A 27,759-nucleotide genomic window follows, 5' to 3' on the forward strand; every position below is an offset into this window, starting at 1 on the left:
AAAACCAAAAAAACCAGAAGTTTCTTAGAAAATTTAAAATTATAATTAAATTGGATGAAAAACTTAGGAAACATCTGGTCCAAGCCCTCTAATTTTCTAAGTTTCTTATAGAAATAGAGATTTAGTTTATTATTGGGCCAAGGTCACAAAACCAGTTGTAGCAGGCAAGAGTGGAATCCAAATTATTTGGCTTCCAGTCTAGTGATGTTTCCATTATACTGTTTTACATAAAAATCCAAGCTTTGTCCTTGGGGTGTTTTTCCTGACTACTTAACCTTGGTAATTCTGTAGGTTTTTTTTTTTGTAATTCTGTGTGTGTGTGTGTGTGTATATGTGTATATACACATGTGTGTGTGTGTGTGTGTGTGTGTGTGTGTGTATGGGACACACATATATATGTGTGTGTGTATATATATATGGGACACATGCCGGTGGCATGTGAAGTTCCTAGGCCAGAGATCAAACCCACACCACAGCAATAACAATGCCAGATCCTTAACTGCTAGGCTACCAAGGAACTCCTGTTTTTTTTGGGGGGGGGGTTGAGATACACCCAGCTTCATGAATGTGATTTTTCAGAAAACAAACCTTAATAATGTCTTTGTTTTTTTTTTTTTTGATTGTGTTTTTACAGCATTACATTTGATCAGGTGTGAGTAGTTGAATTAGAACTTTGGGTGAAACTACTTGAGACATTACTGTCATTACTCTTAAGAGGTAGATCTGAGAAGATGTTGCTGTCATTTATGTCAGAGAGTGGCCTATGTTTTCCTCTAAGAGTTTTATATAGTATCTGGTCTTATATCTAGGTCTTTAATCCATTTTGAGTTTATTTTTGTATATGGTGTTAAGGGAGTGTTCTAATTTCATTCTTTTACATGTGGCTGTCCAGTTTTCCCAGCATCATTTATTGAACAGGCTGTCCTTTCTCCATTGTATATTCTTGCCTCCTTGGTCACAGATTAGTTGACTGTAGGTTCATGGGTTTAATTCTGGGCTTTCTACTTGAGACATTAAATCCAAGTTTTAGAACAATATAATGTAGTGCTTTTTGATGAATCTGCAGCTTGAGGCCGTATCTCACAGTTTGTCCAATAAAACCTTTTTTGCTTTGACTCAGCTTTCAAATAAGCATATGACTGACCATGAATTGCCAAAGTAGCAAGTCCCTATTTTTACTTAATGAACTTTGGAAAAATCTACCTAAAAATTTTTTTCTGTTTCCGGATTTTCTCTGCTCAAAGACAGACATTGCTGCTGTTCTCTTTCGTGACTTGAGAATGCAAAACTGATGGTGGTATTTATTAGTACCACAATAGACTTCTTAACAGCCATAAATAGCAGTGATGGGTCATTTTAAAAATTTTTTTATCTTCACCTTGCAGTGAGTTATTTGAAAATGACTAGCTAGTCAAAAACCTCTCTTCCTGTTTGTAAATTTGCTAGTTTTACCATTTAAAATCACCTTTCTTAGAGTTCCCATCGTGGCGCAGTGGTTAACGAATTCGACTAGGAACCATGAGGTTGCGGGTTCGGTCCCTGCCCTTGCTCAGTGGGTTAACGATCTGGCGTTGCCGTGAGCTGTGGTGTAGGTTGCAGACGCGGCTCGGATCCTGTGTTGCTGTGGCTCTGGCATAGGCCGGTGGCTACAGCTCCGATTGGACCCCTAGCCTGGGAATCTCCACATGCCGCAGGAGCGGCCCAAGAAATAGCAAAAAAAAGACAAAAAAATAAAATAAAATAAATAAATAAATAAAAATTTAAAAAAATAAAATCACCTTTCTGAATGTGTATAATCCCATATTAACTAGTTTCTCAGTTTCACAGGGTTAGGTGATTGCTGAATTATTGGCAGTTGTAGCATATACAATTTTTTGTTTTTCGATAGACTAATGCTATTCCTAATTTAAAAATTTTTCAAATTTTCTTGATTCCTGGCACTATGCAGTTAAATCTTGTTTTATCAGTCTTAGTGCCTTTTGCAACCAAGTTAATATATTACCCAAGCTACTGTGATTAATTTTCAATGGAATTTTGATGACTTAAAAGCACTGTAAATGGCATAAATTTGAAAAAGCTAATAAAAATCAAATAGCCAGGGAGTTCGTGTCATGGCTCAGCGGTAGTGAACCAGACTAGTATCCATGAGGGCTTGGGTTTGATCCATGGCCTCGCTCAGAGGGTTAAGGATCTGGCATTGCTGTGAGCTGTGGTATAGGTTGCAGAGGCGTTAGGATCCCAAGTTGCTGTGGCTGTGACATAGGCCAAGCAGCTGCAGCTCCAATTCTACCCCTAGCCTGGGAACTTCCATATGCTATGGGTGCAGCCCTAAAAAGACAAAAAAAAAAAAATCAAATAGCCACAATCCTCTTGGGAAGCAGATTGACTTTAAAAAATCAATACTATTTATTTAACTGAAAATAAATGGTTAAGACAAACTGGAAATCCCAACAGAGTAGCAAATTTGGTTAGTCAGGTTTACTCTACAATTAACACAATCTCGTCTTTTTAAGTTAAAAATGAACTTTTGAAAACACACACACACACACATACACACATTCCTTTGTAACTTTCAGAGGTTTTTTTGTTTTTTGTTTTTTGGGGTTTTTTTGTCTTTTTAAGGCTGCACCCCACTGAGCAGGGCCAGGAATTGAACCCGAGTCTTTATGGATACTAGTCAGATTCATTACTCTGAGCCATAACAGGAGTTCTGTAGCTTTCAGTTCTGATGACTTAAGATACAGGGTCCCTACAATAATTTTTATTCATGGCATTGAGTTTATAGATTGACAAATATACCTTATATTTGTTTAGCTTTCCATAAATTAATCTCTTATGACAACATTCAAATCTAAGAGAAATAAATGTGCACATGTTTTTTGGCTGTGCTTGTGGCATGTGGAAGTTCCCTGGGCCAGGGATCAAACCTGCACCACAGCAGTGACCCAAGCCACTGCAGTGTTGATGCCAAATCCTTAACCTACTGTGCTACAAGAGAACTCCAAGAAACGTGTAGATTTATGGTGTAAAATATAAATTCACAAAGCTGTCACATGTAATTTGCATGTTTACATGAACTTATGTGCTCAATTTGTAAGTTTAAAAACTAAGTTTTAGGGAGTTCCCTGGTGGCTTAGAGGTTAAGGATTTGGTATCACTGCTGTGGCTCAGGTTTGATCTCTGGCCCAGGAACTTTTGTATATCGTGGGTGTGCCCCCCCCCCAGAAAAAAACACTAGAAATTTTAGTAGCCAGTCAGTTGCTTGGAGGCTGCTTCATAGGTGATTTGAAAAATAATTCTCTGTATAAAGATTTTTCATATTAAAGTGTCACAACAAATTCCTTATTCATTTTCCTTAGTAATCTTGATATTAAACTGGTACTACCTAAACCCAAAAATCACATTTGTGAAAAATGATTTCTTCATTGTAAGAAGAAAAAATTTCCTCACATTGCTAAATAGAAATATTGTATTATCTACTAATCTTATTCCCATACTGTTAAAGGGATGATTATTTAGATACTTAAAAGGAATTCTTGTTGGAGTTTCCTTCTGGCTCAGTGGTTTAAAGCTCTAGGGTTGTCACTGCTGCAGTTCTGGTTGCTGCTGTGGCCCAGGTTTGATCCCTGCCCCTGGAACTTCTGAATGCAGTAGATGTAGCCAAAAAGAGGACTTTTTGTTATCGTAACTTTCAGTTCTTTGTTCTTTTCTTTCTTCTTTCTGTCTTTATTTTTCTTTTTTTGTTCTTTTTTTTTGGTCATACCTGTGGCATGTGGAAGTTGCTGGACCAGTGATGGAACCACGCAACAGCAATGACCCAAGCTGCTGCAGTGACAATGCTGGATCCTTAACAGCCTGCACCTCAAGGCAACTCCTGTTTTCAGTTTTAAATAGGCAAACAAATATGACCTGGATAATCTTTTTTCTTGCTAAAAATATTGAACAATTTATTGAAAATTTTAATAAAAGATATGTTTTGAATAAAAACTCAGGTTTCTAGTTTTTAATATCTTGTCTAGATAGTATCCACTACCAAAAATATTGCAGTTGAAATAATAAATACTTTTGTCCTTGTTCTTTAGAGTAAGCTGAGATTAATAATCGGAACCATATCAAAATTATACAGAAATATAATTTTCTGGTGGGTAAATTATTTTTGTCTTTTTGGTTTTTTGGCCTTTTCAGGTCTGCACCTGTGGCATATGGAGGTTCCCAGGCCAGGGGTCGAATTGGAGCTGCAGCTCTTGGCCTACACCTTAGCCACAGTAACCCAGGATCCGAGCCTCGTCGGCAACCTATACCACAGCTCAAGGTAACGCCAGATCCTTAACCCACAGAGCAAGGCCAGGGATCGAACCCACATCGTCATGGATCCTAGTCATGTTCCTTAACCAATGAGCCACTACAGGAACTCTCAATTTTTTTTTGTTTTGATCTTCTGCCTAAAGACTATTTACCATGATGTTTTGGATTTTGGTTGGCTAAAACTTGAGAATATTGAATTCTCTTTTGCTGCCTACCCTCCACATTTTATTTAGGGTTACCATTTCTCTGCTATAGCATTATGTCTCTAAAACATTTCTCAAACTCTATCCTATGACTGATTACCCTCCCCTTTGCAACTCTTCCTCACCTAATTTGGATTTTCAGAAAGTCTCAAGAGATTAAAATTTTCCTAAGTAACAAGGTGAGGATGGATTTATTTTCTTTAATTCTTCCTTTTTTCTATTCTCCAACCTGAGTTAAAAAGTTTATTCCCTTGGAGTTCCCATTGTGGCGCAGCGGTTAACAAATGCGACTAGGAACCATGAGATGGCTGGTTTGATCCCTGGCCTTGCTCAGTGGGTTAAGGATCTGGCGTTGCTGTGAGCTGTGGTGTAGGTCGCAGACTCGGCTCGGATCCCACGTTGCTGTGGCTCTGGCGTAGGCTGGTGGCTACAGCTCTGATTAGACCCCTAGCCTGGGAACCTCCGTATGCCAAGGGAGCAGCTCAAGAAAAGGCAAAAAGACAAAAAAAAAAAAAAGTTTACTCCCTTCCTACCATTTATCACATCACTCACTTCTGTATCCTCTAAATGTTTTATAAATTCCTATCTAACAGTATACTGAATTTATCAATTTCAGTGTGTCTATTTTGGGTTTTTAAGAAGGGGAATATCATGGCATGGATCTTAATGCTTCTTTATGGTTACAAGTTTTCGGTTAAATGCATTGTGGCACTTAAAGTTGTTCTTTAGTGAACAACTAAATTGCAGAAGTTGAGGAACTAACCTAAATTTTCAGAATGTTAGTTTGGGAAGAACTTCAGAGATCTTCTAGTCCAGAGTCATAAAGTGCACAACATATAAAAATAATTGCATATAGCACGTAGTTTTATTTTCTGAGAGTCAATTATACATTGTAAATGTCTTCAAATCTTATTCATGAATGTTTTCACTTAGGACAGTTTTTTTTTTAAAAAGCTGATTTAAAGAAAAACATAAATAACGATAAATGGACATGGAAAAAATTGGGCAGGTAAAACTTGAATGAAAGTTCCTGTTGTGGCTCAGCGGGTTTAAGGACACAACATTGTCTCTGTGAATATGTGGGTTCAAATCCCTGACCTTGCTCAGTGGGTTAAGGATCCAACATTGTCTCAAGCTGCAGTGTAAGTTATAGATGTGGCTTGGATCCAGTATTGTGGCTGTTGGGTAGGCCAGCAGCTATTCAACCCCTAGCCTGAGAACTTCCAGATTCCATAGGTGCAGCTATTAAAAAAAAAAGAAAAAATTTGAAAATAGAAAATTCTGATCTTAGGAGTTCCTGTTGTGGCCCAGCAGAAATGAATCTGACTAGGAATGGTGAGGTTTCGGGTTCCATTCCTGGCCTCGCTCAGGATCTGGCCTTGCGGTGAGCTGTGCTGTAGGTTGCAGATTCAGCTTGGATCTGGCGTTGCTGTGGCTGTGGTGTAGGCTGGCAGCTATAGCTCTGATTCGACCCCTAGCCTGGGAAACTCCATGTGCCGCAGGTGCAGCCCTAAAAAAAGCAAAAAGGAAAAGGAAAAAAAGAAAATAAAATCCTGATCTTAATTTCTTGTTTATAGCTTAGAAAAATGGTTCTCTAACATTATTAGTCAAATGCTTTTTAAGATGGAATAAACTAGACTTTTTAACTACCACTCTTCAAAGAATTTTCCTTAGAAAAAAGTTAAAATGTGCCCTATTTTTTTTTTCATGGAATATCACATTGGACAGCCAAAGAGAAAAAATAATGTAGTAGAGAATGCTGGAGCATGGCCTGTGGCTTTGACTTCTAGTCCTGGCTTGCTAATGATAAATTGTGACTATAACCTAGGACAATGGATGTAATGTAAAAAAATTTTTCTCAAATAGTCCATGGACTCTCTGCCACTCCTTAAGAACTTCTGTTTCACTACTAGTCAATGTAACAGATAGCTATGGAATATCTACTATCAAGCCATGTGCACAGGGATACAAAGATAAATAAACTTTGGTTCTTGTTCTCAAAGAGATTTACTGTATAGGGCAGGCAATTCTTCTCTGTCATTCTTCTGAACTCCAATTCAGTTAAATATCAAGTTGAGTGCCTTTTATGTTTCTAGGTATTCTCTTTATATATAATACTGCCATAATCATTCTTATATGTGTTGAGGTGTTTGGGGTTTTTTGTTTGTTCTTTTTCTTCTTTGGGGTATGGGCTTTGTGTTATATGTTTTTGTCTACTTGTGATTAAATAACTCCAAAATATTATCCAAAATGGCTCAAATTTATACTGCCATCAGCTGATCATGTTTCCCTACATTCTTTTTGTTTTGGTTTGGTTTGGTTTGGTTTTTTGTTTTTTGTCTCTTGTCTTTTCAGGGCTGCACCCACGGCATATGGAGGTTCCCAGGCTAGGGGTTCGATGAGAGCTGTAGCTGCCGGCCTACACCACAGCCACAGCAAAGCCAGATCTGAGCTGGTCTGAGACCTACACCACAGCTCCTGGCAATACGGGATCCTTAACCCATTGATCGAGGCCAGGAATCGAGCCTGCAACCTCATGGTTCCTAGTTGGATTCGTTTCTGCTGCACCATGATGGGAACTCCCTCCCTACATTCTTATCAACAATTAATACCATACAATTTTTAAATTCTCTGTAAATCTAAGGGGCATAAAGTAGCATATTTCTATTGTTTGAATTTGCATTATTTGATTACTAGCACATTTGAAAATATCTTATGCTTGGGAGTTCCCATTGTGACTCAGTGGGCATGAACCTGACTAGTATCCATGAGGATTCAGGTTCGAGCCCTGGCCTTACTCAGTGGGTTAAGGATCTGGTGTTGCTGTGAGCTGTGGTGTAGGTCGCAGATGTGGCTCCAATCCTGTGTTGGCGTGGCTGTGGTGTAGGCTGGCAGCTGCAGCTCTGAGTCAACCCCTGGCCTGGGGACTTCCATTTGCCATGAATGTGGTCCTAAAAAGCAGAAAAAAGGAGTTCCCTTTGTGGCACAGCAGAAACGAATGCGACTAGGAACCATGAGTTTGCGGGTTCGATCCCTGACCTTGCTCAGTGGGTCAAGGATCTGGCATCGCCCTGAGCTGTGGTGTAGGTCACAGATGTGGCTCAGATTTGGCATTGCTGTGGCTGTGGCATAGGCCAGCAGCTGTAGCTCTGATTAGACCCCTAGCCTGGGAACCTTCACATGCCACTGTGCTGCTCTAAAAAGCAAAAAAAACCCAAAAACTTATGCTTGAGTCATTTTGGTTTCTCATTTGGGACACTGCCTTTCCATATCTTTTTTACTTTTGTATTGGTTTTCCTGGTTAATTTTCAGAAGTTCCTTATAATATATAAATATTGGTGCTTTGTTGACAATATACATTGCAAAAATGTAGATTTCCAGATTGTCATCTGTTAGTGAAATCTTTAATGTAGATAGATCCATCCATTTTTCTTTATAGTGTGTGCTTTGCCTACAGACTCCTCTCTAACCCCAATGTCGCAAAATTATTAGGAAAAAATAGTTTTTCCTAATAATTTTCTCTCTGTTTTTTTTTTTTTTTTTTTGCCATTTCTTGGGCCGCTCCTGCAGCATATGGAGGTTCCCAGGCTAGGAGTCTAATCGGAGCTGTAGCTGCCAGCCTACGCCAGAGCCACAGCAACACGGGATCCGAGCTGCGTCTGCAGTCTACACCACAGCTCACGGCAACACTGGATCCTTAACCCACTGAGCAAGGCCAGGGATCGAACCCTCAACCTCATGGTTCCTAGTTGGATTCGTTAACCACTGAGCCACGATGGGAACTCCCCTAATAATTTTATGATTGCACCTTTGTGTTCAGGTTTAAATTTCTTTGTGTGTAAGAATGGTCTAAGTTTTATTTTACTTCATTTAAGTGAGCCAGTTTCCTCAATACATTTTGTTAAATTATGCATCTCTCCCCAGTGATTCATGATACCAATTGGATCATATATCAACTCCCCATGGGCATAACTGGCATATGGATCTGTGTCTGTACTCTATTATATTTCTCTGTTTATTCCTGCAGTAGTATCACATGCTTTAACATTTGCTTTAAACATTTTGCCTTGCCAGTATGTCTTAATATCAGGTGGCGTATTCCTTCTGCTCTTCTTTTTGTCTTTTTTTTAGTGCCATACCCGTGGCATATGGAAGTTCCCAGGCTAGGGGTCGAATCTGAGCTGCAGTTCCCGGCCTGCACCATAGCCACAGCAACACTGGATTCTAGCTGGGTCTGCAACCTACACTGCAACTTGCAGTAACGCCAGATCCTTAATTCACTGAGTGAGGCCAGTGATTGAACTCACATCCTCACAGACACTGTGGCAGGTTTTTAACCTGCTGAGCTGCAACGGGAACTCCTACTCAGTTCTCTTTTAATATTCTTTTAAATTTTTTTCCAAAAAGGTTTTATGCAGTTTTTGTTAAATCAGTTCCTAGATTCTTTACAGTTTGGGTTGCTTTGACACACTATCTTACTCTGTAACTGGTTATTGTAGGTATATAGGAAAACTTCCGGGTTTTTTGTTTGTTTGTTTGTTTGTTTTGTTTGTTTGCTTTTTAGGGCCAAACTTGCAGCATATGGAAGTTCCCAGGCCTGGGGTCCAATAAGAACTGCAGCTGCCAGCCTCGCTACAGCCATATAGCAATGTGGAATCTGAGCCACATCTGTGACCTACACCACAGCTTGAACCTGCATCCTCATGAGTACTAGTCAGGTTCATTACGGCTGAGCTACAATGTTAACTCCCAAAACTTCTGAATTTTGAAACAGTGATTTCATATACAGAAACTTTGTTAAGGTTTTAATCTTCTTACTTGTAATAACTGTTTTTGCTTAATTTTTAATGTAGATAATCATAATAATCTGCCATAAATTACATACTTGTCTCTTTACTTCCAGTTTGTGAGTCCTGAATACGTTTTTTTGTTTGTTTGTTTGTTTTGGTCTTTTTAGGGTCATACTCATGGCATATAGAGGTTCCAAGGTTAGGGGTTCAATATGATCTGTAGCCACCAGCCTACAACACAGCCATAGCAACACCAGATCCTTAACTCACTGAGTAAGGCCAGGGATCAAACCCATGTCCTCAGATACTAGTCAGATTCATTTCTGCTGAACCACCATGGGAACGCCTCTCTTTTTTCTTATCATAGAATTTGTCAATATTTCCACTACCATAAGGAGCAGAAATAGCATAAACTGGCATTCCTTTTTTTGTTCCTAGCCTCAGATGTAAGACTCCTAAAGTTTCCCCATTATGTTTTCTGTAGGTTTTGTAAGTATTGTAAGTAGCCTTTAGCAGATTTCTTAGGTTTTTAAGATTGTTTTATTATAAGCAGGTGTTAAATGTTAGCACTAACTTTTTCTATAGCTATTGAGATAAACATGTTGGTTTTTTCCCTTAAGTCTGCTAATATGAATTATATTGGTTAATTTTCTGATGTTGAATTATCTCTATATTTCTAAGAAAACACTACTTGGACAAAATTTTTTTTCTAATACAATGTTGGATTCGGACAGCAAATATTTCACATAGGATGTTTGTCTCTATATTCGTACATGTGATTTTCTTTACTTACACCTCCTATCCAGTGTGGTTTCAAGGTTATTCTAGTCCTGTAAATGAGCTGAGGTGTCTTTTCTCTTGTTTTATGTTCTGCAAAAACCTGTATAAGATCAATCTTTCCTTTAAAGATTTAGTAGAAATTTATCTCTAAAATCATCTAAGCCTAGCTCTTTTTTGTGTATGTGGGAAATTGCCATTTCAACTTTTTTTCTTTTTTCTCTACAGCCTATGCAGAAGTTCCCAGGCCAGGGATAGAACCTGCACCACAAGAGTAACTGGAGCCATACCAGTGACAGTGATGATTCTTTAACCATCTGAGCCACCAGAGAACTCCCACAATTTCACTTTTTTGAATGCTTATTAGCTTATTCAGGTTTTCTATTTTTTCTTGGGCTAATTTGTTATTTAGTCGTTTCCCAGAAATTTCACACTTCATCTGGGTTTTCAAGTTATTGGCATTTATGATGTTATATATCTAGAGTCTAGAGTTATTTCACCTTTGGTTTGTGTCTTCCCTCATTTTGGACATTCTTTTTTTTTTTTTTTTTTTTGGCCATACTCGTGGCATGTGGAAGTTCCGGGCCAGAGAGCAAACCCATGCCATAGCAGTGACCCAAGGCACTGCAGTGAAACACTGAGTCTTTAATTCACTGTGCCACAGATAACTCATTTTTGCCATCCTTTTGTCTTTGATTTGAGGGCCGCACCAGAGGCATATGGAGGTTCTCAGGCTAGGGGTGTAATCAGAGCTGTGGCTGCCAGCCTACACGACGAGAACTCCCATTTTTTGACATTCTTAAACAGATTTGGCAATAGAATGTCAAAGTTATAAGTTTTTTAAATAATTTTTAGTTTTTGTTAATCTCAGTTTTAGCCTTTATATTTTAATTTTTTTCTTTTTTCTTTCTTTGTGTTTATTCTGCTGGTTTTCATCTATGTGTCTGTTCCATGAAAAGAAAAACAATGGATTAAATTACTACTTATTATATGAAAATGTTTCTTTTTTCTTTTTTCTTTTTTTTTGGTCTTTTGTCTTTTTAGGGCCACACCTGTGGCATATGGAGGTTCCCAGGCTAGGGGTCTAATTGGAGCTGTAGCTGCCAGCCCACGCCAGAGCCACAGCAACGCGGAATCTGAGCTGAGTCTGTGACCTACACCACAGCTCATGGCAATGCCGGGTCCTTAACCCACTGAGGGATTGAACTCACAATCTCATGGTTCCTATTCGCATTCATTTCACTCCAAAAGTGTTTATTTTTTCTAAAGTTTTATTTAAGTATGGTTGATTTACAATGTGATAATTTCTCCTGTACAAAAAGTGATTCAGTTATATACACATCCATTCTTTTTTTCACAATTTTTAGTTATAGTTGATTTACAATGTTGTGCCAGTTTCTGCTACACGGCAATGTGACCCAGTCATACATATATGTACATTCTTTTTCTCATACTATCTTCCATCCTATTCTATTCCAAGAGATTGGATACAGTTCCTTGTGCTGTATAGTAGGACAAACATCCATTCTTTTTCAAATTATTTTCCCATATAGATTGTCACAGAATATGCGATAGAGTCTCTTGTACTATACAGCAGGTCCCCGTTGGCCAACCATTCCATATACCACAGTGTGCAGAAAAGATTTTTTTAATTAATTAATTTATTTTGCTTTTTAGGGCCACACCCATGTCACATGAAGATTCCCAGGCTAGGAGTCCAATCAGAGCTACAGCTGCTAGCCTATGCTACAGCCACAGGAATGCAGGATCTGAGCCACGTCTGCAACCTACACCATAGCTCACAGCAACACCAGATCCTTAACCCACTGAGCAAGGCCAGGGATCTAACTCGCAACCTCATGGTTTCTAGTCAGATTTGTTTCCACCGCGCCATGACAGGAACTCTGAAAAGATTTATTTTTATAATTTATAACATACAATGTCACTTTTACTTTGAAATACAATAATTACATTAAACATACAGTTATTATTTACAGAACTAATAAAAGGCCACCATTATGATTTAAAAAATACAAACAAATATTAATAAAGCATAAGTTCCCTTTGAGATTTCCTGTGTTTGAAACTGATTTGAGTGGTTAAGAGTTTTACTTTGCTATTTACTGGCATAGTCCAGATTTTAACTGAGGTCTTGAGATCAACTTCCATGCTCTTTCATTAAAGGATTTCTTCTTCAATATATATTTGTTGAATGAACATATGAATGTTCTTAAGGGTGGTAAATGCTTTCATCTTTCCCATTCTGGTTGATGATTGAAATTCATCTTTAAAAATTCATTCTTTTTTGACTATTGCCTTAATATAATTGTAAATTATAGTGCTTTCTGGTCAGGCAAGGACAAAGGAAATCTTTTAGTTTCTACATGGTTTGTGTTTTTAATCTATTATCTCTTCTCTCCACCCTCCCTCTCCACACCATAAACACAAACACTTATATAAACAGTATGCTTATCATTCCTGCTAGAAATCCTTAGAATTGTACTTCTATCAAAATTTGTTTTACAGAGTTCTCCTTGTGGCTCAGCAGGTTGAGAACCCAGCTAGTATCTGTGAGGATGCAGTTCGATCCCTTGCCTCGCTTAGTGGGTTAAGGAGCCAGCATTGCCACAAGCTGTGGTGTAGGTTGCAGATGCAGCTTAGATCTGGCACGGCTGTGGCTGTGTGTGGCTGGCAGCTGCAGCTCTGATATAACCCCTAGCCTGGGAACTTCCATCTGCTACGGGTGCAACCCTAAAAAGGAAAAAAACTTGCTTTACAATAAAGAGCTTTATTTTTAAAAACCTGCTCATTATGATAAAATTACCACAGGCAGTCTCTTACTTTGCTGGCAGAAGGGTTATAGCGCATGTCAGGGTTCAGAAAGTAAGAAAGTTATTGCAAGGGATGTTGTAAGGAACTGAGGGTTGGCTAGGCAAATCCAATCCAAAATATATAGGATGGAGTTACCATCGTGGCTCAGTGGTTAATGAATCTGGCTAGGAACCATGAGGTTGTGGGTTCGATCCCTGGCCTTGCTCAGTGGGTTAAGGATCTGGTGATGCCGTGAGCTGTGGTGTAGGTTGCAGGCGTGGCTTGGATCCTGTGTTGCTGTGGCTCTGGTGTAGGCCGGCAGCTACAGCTCGGATTAGACCCCTAGCCTGGGAACCTCCATATGGCATGGGAGTGGCCCTAGCAAAGGCAAAAAGACTATACATACATACATACATATATATAGGATAAACCCAAAATATATATATATAGGGAAGATGTGGTTTATATATACAATGGACTATTACTCAGCCATTAAAAAGATTGAAATAATGACATTTGCAGCAAATAGGTGGATGTAGAGATGATCATACTAAGCAAAGTAAGTCAAAGGCAAATATCATAAGATATCACTTATATGTGGAATCTAAAAATGGTACAAGTGAATTCACTTATAAAACAGAAACAAGGGATTAAGATGGTGGAATAGAAGGACTGGAGCTCAACTTCTCTCATAAAAACAAAAAAAAATTACAACGAAATGCTGAGCAACCTTCAACCAAATGGACTGGAAACTTTCAAAAAGATATCCTACTCCAGAAGACAAAGAGGAGGTCACATCAAGAGGTAGGAGGGGCGAATACTCCACATAAGCAACTCTATACCTACTGGGTGGGAAGCCCCACAGACTGGAAAGTAATTGCATCACAGAGACTCACCTACAGGAGTGAGAGTTCTGAGCCCCATGTCAAATCCCCACGCCTGGGGATCTGGCACTGGGAGAAAGAGCCCCAGGAGCATCTGGCATTAAAGGCTAGTGGGGCTTGTGCACAGGAGCGCCACAGGGCTGGGGGAAATGGAGACCCCGTTCTTAAAAAGCGCACACTTTCATTTGCACTGGGTCCCAGGTCAAAGCAAAGGCTCCATAGGAATCTGGGTTAGACCTGACTGCAGTTCTTCATTGATCTTCTGGGAAAACAGAATGAATGTGGCTTGTTGTGAGGGAAGGACACTGGAGACAAATCTCCTGGGAATATTCATCAGTGTGCCTTTCTCTGGAGGTGGCCATTTTGGGAAAATCTGACCCCACCCATCCATGTTGAGAAGCCCCAGGCCAAACAACAATCCAGGTGGGATCACAGCCCCACCCATCAGTAAACAGGCTGCCGAAAGACCCCCCCCCCAGGCACACAGCAACCTCTAAACTCAACCAGAGACAAAGCCCACCCACCAGAGGGATAGGAATCAGCTCCACCTACCAGTGGGCAGGCCCCAGTCACTCCCATCAGGAAGCCTACAGCAAGCCCCTGAAATCAACTTCGGCCACAGGCAGGCAGACACCAGAAGTAAGAGAGGCTACAACTCTATTGTCTGCAAAAAGGTCACCACACCAAAAACCTATAAAAATGAAAAGACAGAACTATTACTCAGATAAGGGAGAAAGAAAAGACCCCAGAAAAACTGCTAAGTGATCAGGAGATTCTCAGCCTCCAGGAAAAAGACTTTAGACTGTTGATGCTGAAGTTGATGCAAGACAATGGAAATAAACTGGAGGCAAAGATGGGTAATTTATAGGAAACACTGAGCAAAGATATACAAAATATAAAACTTAAGCAAGAAGAGATGTAAAATACAATAACTGAAATAAAAAATTCACCGGAAGCAGCCAACAGCAGAAATCAGGACGCAGAAGAACGAATAAGTGAGGTGGAGGACAGACTAGTGGAAATCACTGATGTGGAACAGAAAAGAAAAAAGATTGAAAAGAAACAGAGAGTCTCAGAGAAATGAGAAGTTCTGTTTTCCTGCCTTTTCCATTCCCCAAATAGTAACAAAAAAAATCCCTTTTAAAAAAGTTTGGATAACCTCTTAGAGTAATGACAATAAAAACAAAAATAAATAAATGGGACTTAAAAGTTTCTGCACAGCAAAGGAAACCCTAAACAAAATGAAAAGACAACCCAGAGAATGGGACAAAATCTTTGCAAATGAAGCAACTGACAAGGGATTAATCTCCAAAATTTATAAACACCTACAGCTCAATACCAAAAAAACAAACAACCCCATCAGAAAATGGGCAGAAGATCTAAACAGACAATTTTCCAAAGAAGACATACAGATGGCCAAAAAACATATGAAAAGATGTTCAACATCACTCATTATTAGAGAAATGCAAATCGAAACCACTATGAGATACCACTTTACACTGGTGAGAATGGCCATCATCAAAAAGTCTGCAATCAGTGCTGGAGAGGGTGTGGAGAAAAGGGAACCCCATTACACTGTTGGTGGGAATGTAAATTGGTGCAACCACTGTGGAAAACAGTATGGAGATGCCTCAGAAAACTCAAAATAGAACTACTATTTGATCCAGCAATCCCACTCCTGGGCATCTATCCAGAGAAAACCATGACTGGAAAAGACACATGGACTCTAGTGTTCATTGCAGCACTATTTACAATAGCCAAGACATGGAAACAACCTAAATGTCCATCGACAGAGGATTGGATCAAGATGTGGTACATTTACACAATGGAATATAAGCCATTGAAAGGAAGGCAATAACGGCATTTGCAGTAACAAGGATGGACCTAGAAATTATCATGCTGAGTGAAGTCAGCCATACAATGAGACACCAACATCAAATGCTTTCACTGACATGTGGAATCTGAAAAAAGGACAGGATGAACTTCTTTGCAGAACAGATACTGATTCACAGACTTTGAAAAACTTATAATTTCCAAATGAGACAGGTTGGGGAGTGGGGGGATGCGCTGAGGGTTTGGGATGGAAATGCTATAAAATTTGGTTGTGATGATTGCTATACACCTATAAATGTAATAAAATTCATTAAGTAATGAAACACTCATAGACATAGACAACAAACTTATAGTTACCCAAGGAGAAAAGGGGGAAGGGATAAATCAGGAGGTTGGGATTAGCAGATTCAAACTACTATATACAAAATACATAAACGACAAGGTCCTACTGTACAGCACAAGGAACTACAATCAATATCTAATAATAACCTATAATGGAAAAGAGTTTAAAAAGTATATATGTACACACACATATACATATATACACATGCATATATATACATCTGAATCACTTTTCTGTATGCCAGAAATTAATAAAACATTGGAAATCAACTAAACTTCAATTTTAAAAGTTTAAAAAAGTGTGAAAAGGCAAATCATTGACTAAGGAAAATATATATTTTTTGTCTTTGTAGGGCTGAAAACACAGAATATGGAAGTTCCCAGACTAGGGGTTGAATTGGAGCTGGAGCTGCTGGCCTCTGCCACAGCCACAGCCATGCCTGATCTAAGCTGTGCCTGCAACCTACACCACAGCTCCAGGCAAGGCGGGATCCTTAACCCACTGAGCCAGGGATTGAATCCGAGTCCTCATGGATACTAGTTGGGTTTGTTACTGTTGAGCCACAACAGGAACTTCTAAAGAAAATATCTATGGTACATATATAATAGGTTGAATAGCATCTCCCAAAACACATGTTCCAAGTCCTCACTCTTGATACCTGTGAATGTGATCTTACTTGGAAATAGGGCATTAGAAGGTATAATTAAGGATCTTGAGATGAAATAAATCATCTTGGATTTAGGATCCAGAATCCATAACCCCATACTAGATCTAGTGACTGCTGTTCATATAAGAGACAGGAGACACAAGGGAGAAAGCCATGTTTAAATTCATATGATGATGGAGGCAGAGATTGGTGTCATGTAACTCCAAGCAAAGGAAGAGGCAAGGAAGGAATCTCCCCCTAGAGCCTCCAGAGAGAGCTCAGCCCTGCTGACACTTAGACTGTAGACATCTGGCTTCTACAACTGTGAGAGAATAAACTTTGTTGTTGTTGTTTTAAAATTTGTATATTTTATTTTATTTTTTTATTTTTTATTTTTGTCTTTTTGCCATTTCTTGGGCTGCTCCCGAGGTATATGGAGGTTCCCAGGCTAGGGGTTGCCAGCCTACGCCAGAGCCACAGCAACGCGGGATCCGAGCCGCATCTGCGACCTACACCACAGCTCACGGCAACGCCGGATCATTAACCCACAGAGCAGGGGCAGGAATTGAACCCGCAACCTCATGGTTCCTAGTCGGATTCATTAACCACTGCGCCACGACGGGAACTCCTAAAATTTATATATTTTAGACAGTTCCCGTCGTGGTGCCGCGGAAACTAATCTGACTAGTATCCATGAGGGTGTGGGATCCCAGACCTTGCTCTGTGTGAGTGATCCAGAGCTGTGGTGTAGATCACAGACGTGGCTCAGATCCTGCATTGCTGTGGCTGCGGCCATAGCTGCTGGCTGTAGCTCTGATTCGACCCCTAGCCTGGGAACTTCCATATCCCACAGGTGCGACCCTAAAAAGCCTAAAAAGAAAAGAATAATAATAATAATAATAATAATAACAAAATATGTATATTTTAGAGCCTACCATAAAGTAGGTGATATTAGCACTATGATTTGCAAAACTGCCTCACTTGCCAACTCCAAAAAGACATCCTGGGACTTTCCTTTGAGCCATGTGCAGACCAGCAGCAGAAGCTCTCCACAGATGTTAGAAATGCACCTACCCACCTCACTTCTAACCCAATGAATCAGAATCTGCACTTTAACAAGATCCCTACATACAAAATTCCTAAGTACAAAATTTGAGAAGCACTAGTCAAGGATACATCAATTTTCTAATTCTCACCTCTAATACAACAAACACACACAGCTGTGCTCCAACCTCAAGAAGAGGGTGGTGATGAGGTCAAAAAGTTTTCCTTTATTGTTGCTGGCCAGGAAGCAGGAATCCTTGTCTGGGACCCCCAACTCCACCTCATCTCGCTCCTCTTCCTTTCAGGTCTTCCTCATTAAAGCAGCCACTGGCAGATAGCTATGCCTAGGCTGGGCAGTTTGGGAAACTTTTAAGGGAAAGTGTGGACAAGCAGAAGTTCCGGATAACCGTGAAAACGTTTTTGTGGAAGCATTCCCTACCTCAACTCCTTGACTTCTGCCCTTAAGAAAAATGGCGCTCCGCGTACACGCACTTCCGGTTACGGAGCCAAACAAAATCGGGGAGGGCAGGAGACCGGAAGTGACTGTCCTCTCGCCTCTCCTCCCGCCTCCTCCCAGTCTTCCACCTTCTCTTGGGAGAATGAGGCGGGTTGAGGGCTGTGGCCGAGCTGCGGTTGCTGGGTGACAAGTCGGACCTGAGACAGAGTGAGTGCTTGTCGCCTCGGCTACTTGCGGGTTCCCTGCTCGGGGTGACCTTCTTCTGGCCCGGGCTGTGGGGCGGGGAGTCGTGCGCGGGGCGCTCTGTGACGAGGCGCCGCCGCGGTCCTGCGGAAAGGAGCGAGCCAGCGGGGTCGTGAGCGGGGCCAGAGGCCGGGTCAGGCCCGCAAAGTCCGCGAGCCCGGAGCCCGCGCCCCCGGTGCGGCGGAGAGTCTGGCTGCGAGCCCTGCTGGCGGAGCTCCCGCGGCCCGTGTGAAGGGCGGGGAAGGCCCTTTCCTAAGGTAGGTGTTCACACCCAGCTGAACCGGGTTGTTGCCCTCTCTGTACTTTCTCACGCGGCTCCTTCATTGACGCTTTGGAAGGCTCAGCCTTCTTTACGGACATTCTGCTCCATTTTACACACATGCACACCAGGGTCAGACTGGTTTGTGATCGCTTTTGTTTGGTATCTTTTCATGAAAAGCTGTCATAATTTTTTTTTAATTTATATTCCTTTAAGTTCTTGGTACTATGGCTTGCTTTAAGGTTTGCCTCCTTATTTGTTGTGTTGAGAACTGCTGCTTTTTAAACGTTTGTATTGCATTATGATCTTGGAATTCATTTCCTTGCTCTGCATATCCACCTCCACCCAACCAGAGGTCCAGGTTGAGAAACTTAGTGTTTGTGAACTTGGCTTCATCTCACTCATCCTGTTCCCAGATGTAGTTAAGAATCAGAATTTAGCCAGATTCATTGTCAGTAAAGGGAGCTAAAGTAGAAATTGCAACCAAGATTTTGGCCAACAGAGTTCATTTATTTTAATGGAATATCACCCCAAAGTAGTCTTTGACTAAAACACCTTTCCCCCCCAAAGAACAGTCATCTAAAAGTTTTTTGGGGAGTTCCTATAGTGGCTCAGAGGAGACTAATCTGACTGGCATCCATGAAGGACACATGTTCAATCCCTGGCCTTTTTCAGTGGGTGAAGGATCTGGTGTTGCCACGAGCTGTAGTGTAGGTTGCAGAGGCAACTTGGATCTGCTGTGGCTGTGGCTGTGGCTGTGGTGTAGGCCAGCAGCTGTAGTTCTGATGGGACTCCTAGCCTGTAAACCTCCAAATGCCACAGGTTTGACCCTAAAAAAGACAAAAAAGAAAAAAAAAAGTTTTTTGGAAGTTTTGTTAAGGAGAATATGTTGCTGGAAAGTGCCCTTAATTCAGATGTCTTTTATCATCAAGTTTAATTTGTACTTTTTATTTTCAGCATAATGGCAGAAACTGCTTCTCCACTGAAGCACTTTGTGCTGGCTAAAAAGGCAATTACTGCAATCTTTGAACAGTTACTGGAGTTTGTTACTGAAGGATCACATTTTGTTGAAGGTTAGTTCCTCTAAATTTTTCAAATAATTACTTTTGAAAATCCATAAAGGTGCTTTATTTTTTCAGCCTGGGTTACTGAATACATGTAGGGCTTTGTAACACATAAAACCCACCACTTTTCTGCCCACCAAGTGAGGAAGATTGACTTATATTAATAGCAACTAAGAAAAAAGTGCTTGTGTGTGAGGTACTGTTCTAGGCATTTTATTGTATTATTAACTCAACTCTCAAATCAGCACTGAGACAGATTTTAATCTCACTTATTTTAAAGATAAAGGAACTAAGGCACAGAAAAGTTAAGTGACTTAGCCAAGATCACATAGCTGGTAAATGCCCAGACTAAAAGCCGGGTAGCCCATATTGAATCAGTATACTTATCTTCCTTATCCACTTAGCAGGTAAACTAAGATCTCAGACAGACCTGTCTTATCCTCTCAAATGAGGCTGAGATGCAGTGGGAAAAGGGCAAAAGGAGTTATCTTAACGTGGGTGTAGCTATTCAAATAGAGGTGATAATGTCATACTCTATGGTATATTACTTTAGAGATAATGTTGACCTTCAAGCATACAGTGAAAAGGGAGGGGTTCTGTAAACTCTGCTGACTGTGGGAAAACATTTGGTAGAATCAAACTTCTTTTCCTAATCCCTTTTCACTAGATTTTGAATTCCTAGAGAGTGCGAATCCTGCCTTATCATTCTCTCCCTGTCACCAGATCTGACACAATTCAAGTTTTGTTGAATAAGGGAAAAAAGTACTGGTACAGAATCTTGATTTTTCAATTTGGAAATAATTTGAGCTGACACAGTGACTTTGAATAGTATTTTATTCTAAAAATTTAAAATAAAGTGAAAAGGAAGTTAAATTTAACATCTGTATATTGAGCCTGTTAAGTAGGTTAAGTATTATGTAGGAGATAATGAAATGGCAGCTGTAGAATGTAAATTGGGTTCACTTTGAGCCAGTAGACACAACCAAGCCAAAGATCAGGACAAAGAAGGATTTATTACTTGCAGCAATTTAGGAGAACACTGGGGATCTTTCCTGCAGCTCTGTCTCTCTGAACAGCAAAATTGGGGAAGTTTTAGGCTAAGAGTACGTACATAATTCAAGTGGCTTGAGTGGAGGAGAATTCAGGGGAGAATTGGGGCAAAGATCAACAGAGTCCAAGTCTTGGTTGATTGAAGCGAGGAGGGTCAGCGTCATCACTTGGTTCTCTGCCTGAATAGGGGCCTTAGTTCCTGCAGAACTCATGTATATTATTATAGGATTTCTCTTGTGGTGCAGCGAGTTAGGGATCCAGTGTTGTCACTGCAGCTGCTCAGGTTGATGCTGTGGCATGGATTTGTTCCCTGGCCCCGGAACTTCCGAATGCTGCCAGTGTGGAGAAAAAAAAAGATTTATTCTTAACATATATCTCTTGAGGAGGAACTGGGACTCTGCTTTATCACTGTACTCTTGTTTGACTTCTTTTTCTCTGTTCCTGCATTCATTCCCTGCCCTTAAGATCTTTGATTACTAAGACCTGTTAAGGGCAGGCATTGTGGTTAGGCTTAGATCACAAAGTGGCTTAGGCCAGAATGTCTTCTCTTATGTCAAAAAAGCCATTTTGGCTCTCTTTCTCTGGGGAACCTCTAGCTTATCTACTTACCACTGGTTCTAGAACCTCAGGAAAAAATGTTACAAAAAAAGAGGCAAAGTAGGTGAATCAGGAATAACAGAAAAGCAGGAATAAAATGAAAATCAAAGATGAATGTAATGTTAATTTAAGCCACTCTTAGCTTTTTTCACCAAGTTGCACATATTAGTGTATTTGACAAGTTGATGAGATCTGTAAAGCTTAAGTTTAAATAGGGGGTTACCCTCTAAGTTATGTCCGTATTTGTCTCTAATTAGGACCATTTAGATAACCAAATGAATCTCCCTGTTTTCACCTTTAAAATGAGATGATAAAAATATAAATGTAAAAATGTATATTTCTGAAATATAAACAAAGCTGAGATACTTTTCTGCTTTCAGATCTTTGCTTTCCCAGCTATTCCCCTCTTTGGAGGAAGGACATCTGGGGCTGGGGTAGGCAGTTTCTCCCAAACCTGACAGGAGTGAGAAACAGTCTAGAATTCTCTTTTCATGTTAAATGAGCTGTCTTGTTCCACCCCTGTGGGAAGCAGAAAAGATAAGGAGGTCTTACCCAGCTTGAAGACCCCCTGAACTCTATTTTGGGGAAGCTACCCATTTAAACCATATGCTTTCTTAGTGTGTGAATCCCTTTTCTCAGTTCAAGATTTGAAGCTCTTGTCAGGATGGAATAAAAAGTAGATATTGGATTCTAGTTTCTTTGTTCAGAAATAACGTTTTTGTCTTAGGTGGGTATTTTGTATCTTTGAGACATAGATGAATAGTAAAATATCCTTTTGGCTAGACCCCTGTAATTTTTAATAATTTTGAAATTCGGGCAGTATTCTTATGACCCATTGCAATGAGGTGTTCACCTTTTACCAAATATTCAGGTACCACGGCATTTTTACTTTGACATGGCATGTTAATATAGAACAAAGCCAAACTATATGCATATCCTAAACATTCTGTTTTTTAAATTTAATTAACTTAATATTCATCTATATTACTTTCTCTATTTTTTCAGATTTTTTTTTTTTTTTTTTGGCTGCTCTGCCTGTGGACATTCTCAGGCTGGGATTGAACCCAAGCCACAGCAGTGACCCAAGCCATTGCAGACAATGCCGAATTCTTAAGCTGCTGTGCCACAAGGGAACTCCTCTAATTCTATTTTAATTTTACAGCAACATACAAGAATCCAGAACTTGACCAAGTAGCTGTTGAGGATGACTTGATAGAAATACAGAGGTATAAAAACAAGCTTTCCGTTATTGGCGAGGTGCTGTCTCGGAGACACATGAAAGTGGCATTTTTTGGCAGGTAATCCTTTATTATTTTTTTTCTCAAGGGTAGTTTGCAGAAATTAACTTTTCTTGGTCATATCTGCAAATTCATTTCTGATATTTCTGCAAGTGATAGCTTCTCCCTCCACCTTTTCTCTTCACAACATTTTCAGCCTGTGTTAAATGTTAAAAGTTTGTTTTAGCTCCTGGTGTAAAATAAAGCTTAATGGAGTTCCCATTTTGGTTCAGTGGGAACAAACCTGACTAATATCCATGAGAATGTGAGCTCAATCCCTGTCCTTGCTCAGTGGGTTAAGGATCCAACATTGCCACAAGCTGCAGTTTAGGTCACAGATGGGGCTCAGATCCAGTGTTGCTATGGCTGTGGTATAGGCCGGGAGATGCAGCTCTTACTCGATCCTTAGCCTGGGAACTTCCATATGCTGCACCTGCAGCCCTAAAGAAAAATAACTACTTAAATAAATAAAGCTTTATGAAGGTCAATCATATTTTTATACTTTAAGGATACTCATCTCTAAGAATTGGCTTGTTAGACATTATACATATAGAAAAACAGGTAAGTGACAAGTATAAAATTTGTGACTTAGGTTTTTAAGCTTCTCTGATTACCAGTGTGTCTTCCAAAAGAATTTTCAGCTCCATGATTCCCAGAGGGAAATAGGAAGTACCATTCCTCAGTGTAACTTCCAGAGTGATAAGAGTGATTTCTGCCACAGCTTATACATTAATTTAAAGGGTCAGGGAGTTTCCATCTTGCTCAGTGGAAACAAATCAGACTAGTATCCATGAGGATGCAGCCGTAAGCTGTGGTGTGGTTGCAGGTGCGGCTCAGATCTGGTGTTGCTGTGGCCAGCAGCTACAGCTCTGATTTGACCCCTAGCCTGGGAACTTCCATATATGCTGCGGGTAGCCCTAAAAAGACAAAAAATTTAAGGATTATTTGTTAACTGTGTATGTATGTACCAACCACTCTGTTAAAAACAGTCACTAGGCCCTTAGCTTGGTTGTTCAGATATCATGAGCCATATACCAACAGAGGGTTTTATTTACTCACTGAACTAACCTTGTAGGCCTTCTAAGCTATTTCCTATATCTTTAGCACTTGGAATTTCCTATGCCTAGAATTCTCTTTGCCTTGTTCTATGTCTGGCTCCTCACTCTTTCAGGCAGAAACTTTTTCTGACCACTCTCAGTTATTCTCTACTAAAACAACCTGTTTGTGTTCTTGAAAACTTTTCACCAAGCTCTGGGTTTTTTGTTTTGTTTTGTTTTGTTTTATGTTGTTTGTTTCTCAGAACTTACACAGTCTAGCATGAAGTAGGTCTAAGAAAGAGGCCCTACCTCAGGTTAGGATGGAGTCAGAGTGGGAGGGAAGAGGCCTTCACTGAGAAGTGATGACTCAGATTGTTCTGCTTGAGAAGGATAAAAAGGAATTGGCTTTGGATGTTAAAAAGGCCCAGCCCATATTTAAGAAGATGGGATATTAGACCACATCTTATGGTGGAAGGTTGTGATTTCAAAATGCCTCAAGAAGCAAGAAAGATGGAAAGGGTAAGGATAGCTTTATGGGAAAGGTAGGATTAGTTTTCCTCTACTTTATTTTTCTGAAATGTACATTGCTAATAGTTGTGTAAATCAAGTTGTCAACTTTTAATAAAAAAATGGAATCTGATGAAATTCACAGAATCTGCATTATAAAAATGTAGGCCTTTGAGCCAGTGAACAAAGTTTTTACCGTTATGTTTTGTCATGATTTTGTATATTCTTCAGGACAAGCAGTGGGAAGAGCTCTGTTATCAATGCCATGTTGTGGGATAAAGTCCTCCCTAGTGGGATTGGCCATACAACCAATTGCTTCCTGAGCGTTGAAGGAACGGATGGAGATAAAGCCTATCTCATGACAGAAGGGTCAGATGAAAAAAAGAGTGTGAAGGTATATGATTTGACCTTTGGCAACATAATGTACCTGAAGTAATGTCCTTAACATGTCCTTTTAAAAAATTTTTCACGAAATGGGTGCCTTGCTAGAGACAGAAGAACCATTAGTATTTCTATTCATAGCTTTTAAAACCATCACTAATATTTTTGAATTTTCTGAAATTATTTTGCTTCAGAGCTGAATTACTGTAAGAATAAAACTTGTCTTTAACTTAAAAGTAAATTAAAAATTGACAGGACACTGTAAACCAATTATAATGGAAAAAATAAAAATCACTAAAAAAAATAAATAATTAGAGGTCTTCACTGGTGGCCTACCAGTTGTCATTGCTGTGGCTCTGGTTACTGCTGTGGCTTGGATTTGATCCCTAGCTTGTGAATTTCTACATGCCTCAAGTATAGCCAGAAAGAAAAAATTGAACTAGAATTAAAAGTTTATACTATTGGGAGTTCCCATCGTGGCGCAGTGGTTAACGAATCTGACTAGGAACCATGAGGTTGCGGGTTCGATCCCTGCCCTTGCTCAGTGGGTTAATCATCCAGCGTTGCCGTGAGCTGCGGTGTAGGTTGCTCTGGCGTAGGCAGGTGGCTACAGCTCTGATTCAACCCCTAGCCTGGGAACCTCCATATGCCGCGGGAGTGGCCCAAGAAATAGCAAAAAGACAAAACAAACAAACAAAAACAAAACAAAAAAACAAACAAAAAAAGTTAAAAAAAAAGTTTATACTATTTTCACTTAGTGAAAAGAACATTATTAAAGTGTATTGTTGCTATTTAGTTTCAAATCTTGTCTTTCTAAGGAAAACTTTGTTTAAAAAATGGTCTCTGGAATCTGTTTTTGACACGTCTGCGCCTTTAGAAGTGGTTTTTGCCTTTAGAATATTTGGTAAGCATATTCATGAGAAAATGCTGTAGCTTTATCAGATAAAGGCCAGTGGTGATTTCTTATCCCTACTTTTCATAATGAGTTTCTTTTTTTTTTTTTTAGGGCTGCACTTGTGGCATATGGAAGTTCCCAGGCTAGGGGTCAAATTGGAACTGAAGCTGCCTGCTTGCCCCACAGCCACAACAATGCCAGATCCAAGCCACAGCTGCAACCTACACCACAGCTCACAGCAATGCCAGATCCTTAACCCACTGAGCGAGGCCAGGGATCGAACCCACATCCTCATGGATACTAGTTGGGTTCGTTACCGCTGAGCCATAGTGGTAACTCCCATAATAAGTTTCTTAAGGAGTTAAGTGGCCCTAGGTTTTTTTCAGCCAGAAGAAAAGAGAAAGCAATTAGGATGCAAGATGTTTACTCTGGAATGAAATCACTTGGTAAAGGCCCTGTGTCTCACTGTAGTCACTTTCTCTTAAGTCTTAAGATCTCTCCCACAAATGCAAAAGTTCAGTGTGTGAAGTTCCATGTCATTTTATTTTTGTCTAAACTGTAGGTGAATTCATAGATCTAGTCCTGTGGGTTTGCTGTTTGATCAGAGCAGGTAACTCAATCTGTGTAATAGCCTTTAGATTAGCTATGAGCAATAAATGAGATGATTTTTATGAAAATATATTTCTAACTTTTATATCCATACAAATGAAGGAATATCTTATTTTTTAATCAAGAATTTTACCAAGTCAGAATTCAAACTGCCTGTGACTTAAGATCCTCAAGGTCAAGTGTGCTATAACATTTTAAGGTAGTTATCTAATTTTTCCCGATCAGTGAGCTGTTCTTGCAGTCCTCTTTCTTCATCTCTTTTACTCTTCTCCCTGCTCCAGAATTTAAGTTTCTTTACCTTAGAAAGTGACCTGCTTTAAGGTATCAATATACTTTGAGTCTTGGACTGTAATAGTTCACTTAGTAAAATAAATGCAACAATAATAGCTAGAATGCAACAATAATACCAAGTATTGCACACTTGGTATGTACCAGGCTCTATTCTAAATACTTCTGATAACTGAAACCTCACCACAGCTTTGTCAGATAGATGCTTTTATTAATTTTGTAAGGCATCAGGATTTTAATACAAGTTTATAATTCTTTGAAAAAGTTTATGAAAGCAAGCAAAAAGACCCCTACCTAAAATTTCATACAAATCACAAAAGAACCATGGAGGTATATGTGTTGCTGTCCTTTCCTTGATTACTAACTTTGTCTTAAGCCTGTTGTGCTTAATTGTATGTTTAATACATACATGAAAGGTAATAAACTAATGTATATCAGAAATCATCTTGAGAAATAGAAATTTTCTATTTCCCTATTCTAGGGAATTTAAATGGAAAGAAAAGGCATAGGCTTATGTGAATAAATAACTACCTGGTGATGTTTCTTTATTTTTCCCCCTTATTACTAAACAGTAAACTCATTTTAGAAGAGTCGGAAAGTATAATTAGGCAAAAAGAAACGAAAAGAAAACTCCAGACCTCACACTTCCAAAAGCAGTGGAAATTCTTTAGTATAGAGCTAAATTGGTATTTCTCTGTTTTTAAAACAAAAAGGTTTTATGTTATATATGCTAGTTTCTGATTTGCTTTTTTCCTCAATATATTATGAACTTCTTTTCATGCTTACAGTATAAATTTCAGGGGTTGCATGGGATTCCATTGCCAGAGCATTTGTTGGGCATTTAGAATATTTCCAGCTCAGATTATTTTTACAGAATGGTATGAGTAAACTGTTTCAAGGGTAGTTTTTTGTTTTGTTTTTTTTTCATGGTAATTTTAAACCTGAGGTTTCTCAAGATTGCTCAGATGGTTTTTATCTCAAGTTATTTAAACTTCTGCTTTTTCTACATCTTTTGCAAAAATAAATGTACCAAGTCGTAGTATTTTAAATTGTTATTGCACTTTGTTATAAGTAGAGTTTTGTTTTTTCTTTTCCTCCCACTTTAGACAGTTAATCAACTGGCCCATGCCCTTCACATGGACAAAGACTTGAAAGCTGGCTGTCTTGTACATGTGTTTTGGCCAAAGGCAAAATGTGCCCTCTTGAGAGATGACCTGGTTTTAGTGGACAGGTAAAATTGCATATGAACTGTTTTCTCCTAAAGTTTTATTTAAAATAAATGTTGCTTAATTTCAGCCTGTAGTATATAAAGACTTCAGTTTCTGCTTTGTTCTTCTTTGATAGATTGTTACAGAACAGATAAGGTATTTTTTTTGTTTGTTTTTTAATGGCTATATAAGATTGCCAGTGTATCAGTCTAATTCTGTTACAGGAAATTTCAAGAATAGCCATTTGTTTG

General features: G+C 39.4%; 2 protein-coding genes across 5 annotated transcripts in view; one reads left to right on the plus strand and one right to left on the minus strand.

Moving 5' to 3' along the window:
• Positions 1-18,108, minus strand: part of KCNMB3 (potassium calcium-activated channel subfamily M regulatory beta subunit 3) — a 128,137-nt gene extending 110,029 nt beyond the window's left edge. For both annotated transcript variants that reach the window (XR_002337762.2, XM_084990369.1), the window contains exons 1-2: positions 17,789-18,108; positions 14,323-14,461 (exon numbers count right to left, since the gene is read on the minus strand). The gene's annotated coding sequence lies outside the window, so the exon portion shown is untranslated. The remainder of the gene's footprint in view (positions 1-14,322; positions 14,462-17,788) is intronic.
• A 69-nt stretch (positions 18,109-18,177) lies between these two features.
• The window catches only part of MFN1 (mitofusin 1), a 37,325-nt gene continuing 27,743 nt past the window's right edge, over positions 18,178-27,759 (plus strand). The window contains exons 1-5 of one of the 3 annotated variants that reach the window (XM_021068494.2): positions 18,178-18,593; positions 19,553-19,668; positions 22,469-22,604; positions 24,359-24,521; positions 27,407-27,531. In XM_021068494.2, the coding sequence (XP_020924153.1) occupies positions 19,557-19,668; positions 22,469-22,604; positions 24,359-24,521; positions 27,407-27,531 (536 nt within the window). In that variant the 5' untranslated portion in view covers positions 18,178-18,593; positions 19,553-19,556. 3 annotated transcript variants of the gene reach the window in all.

The sequence above is a fragment of the Sus scrofa genome, chromosome 13 (genome assembly GCF_054392235.1).
Source record: "Sus scrofa isolate SSC_HxYL_T2T_F1_AM1 chromosome 13, Sscrofa_HxYL_maternal_Yorkshire_Landrace_v2.0, whole genome shotgun sequence".
Taxonomy (NCBI): Eukaryota; Metazoa; Chordata; class Mammalia; order Artiodactyla; family Suidae; genus Sus; species Sus scrofa.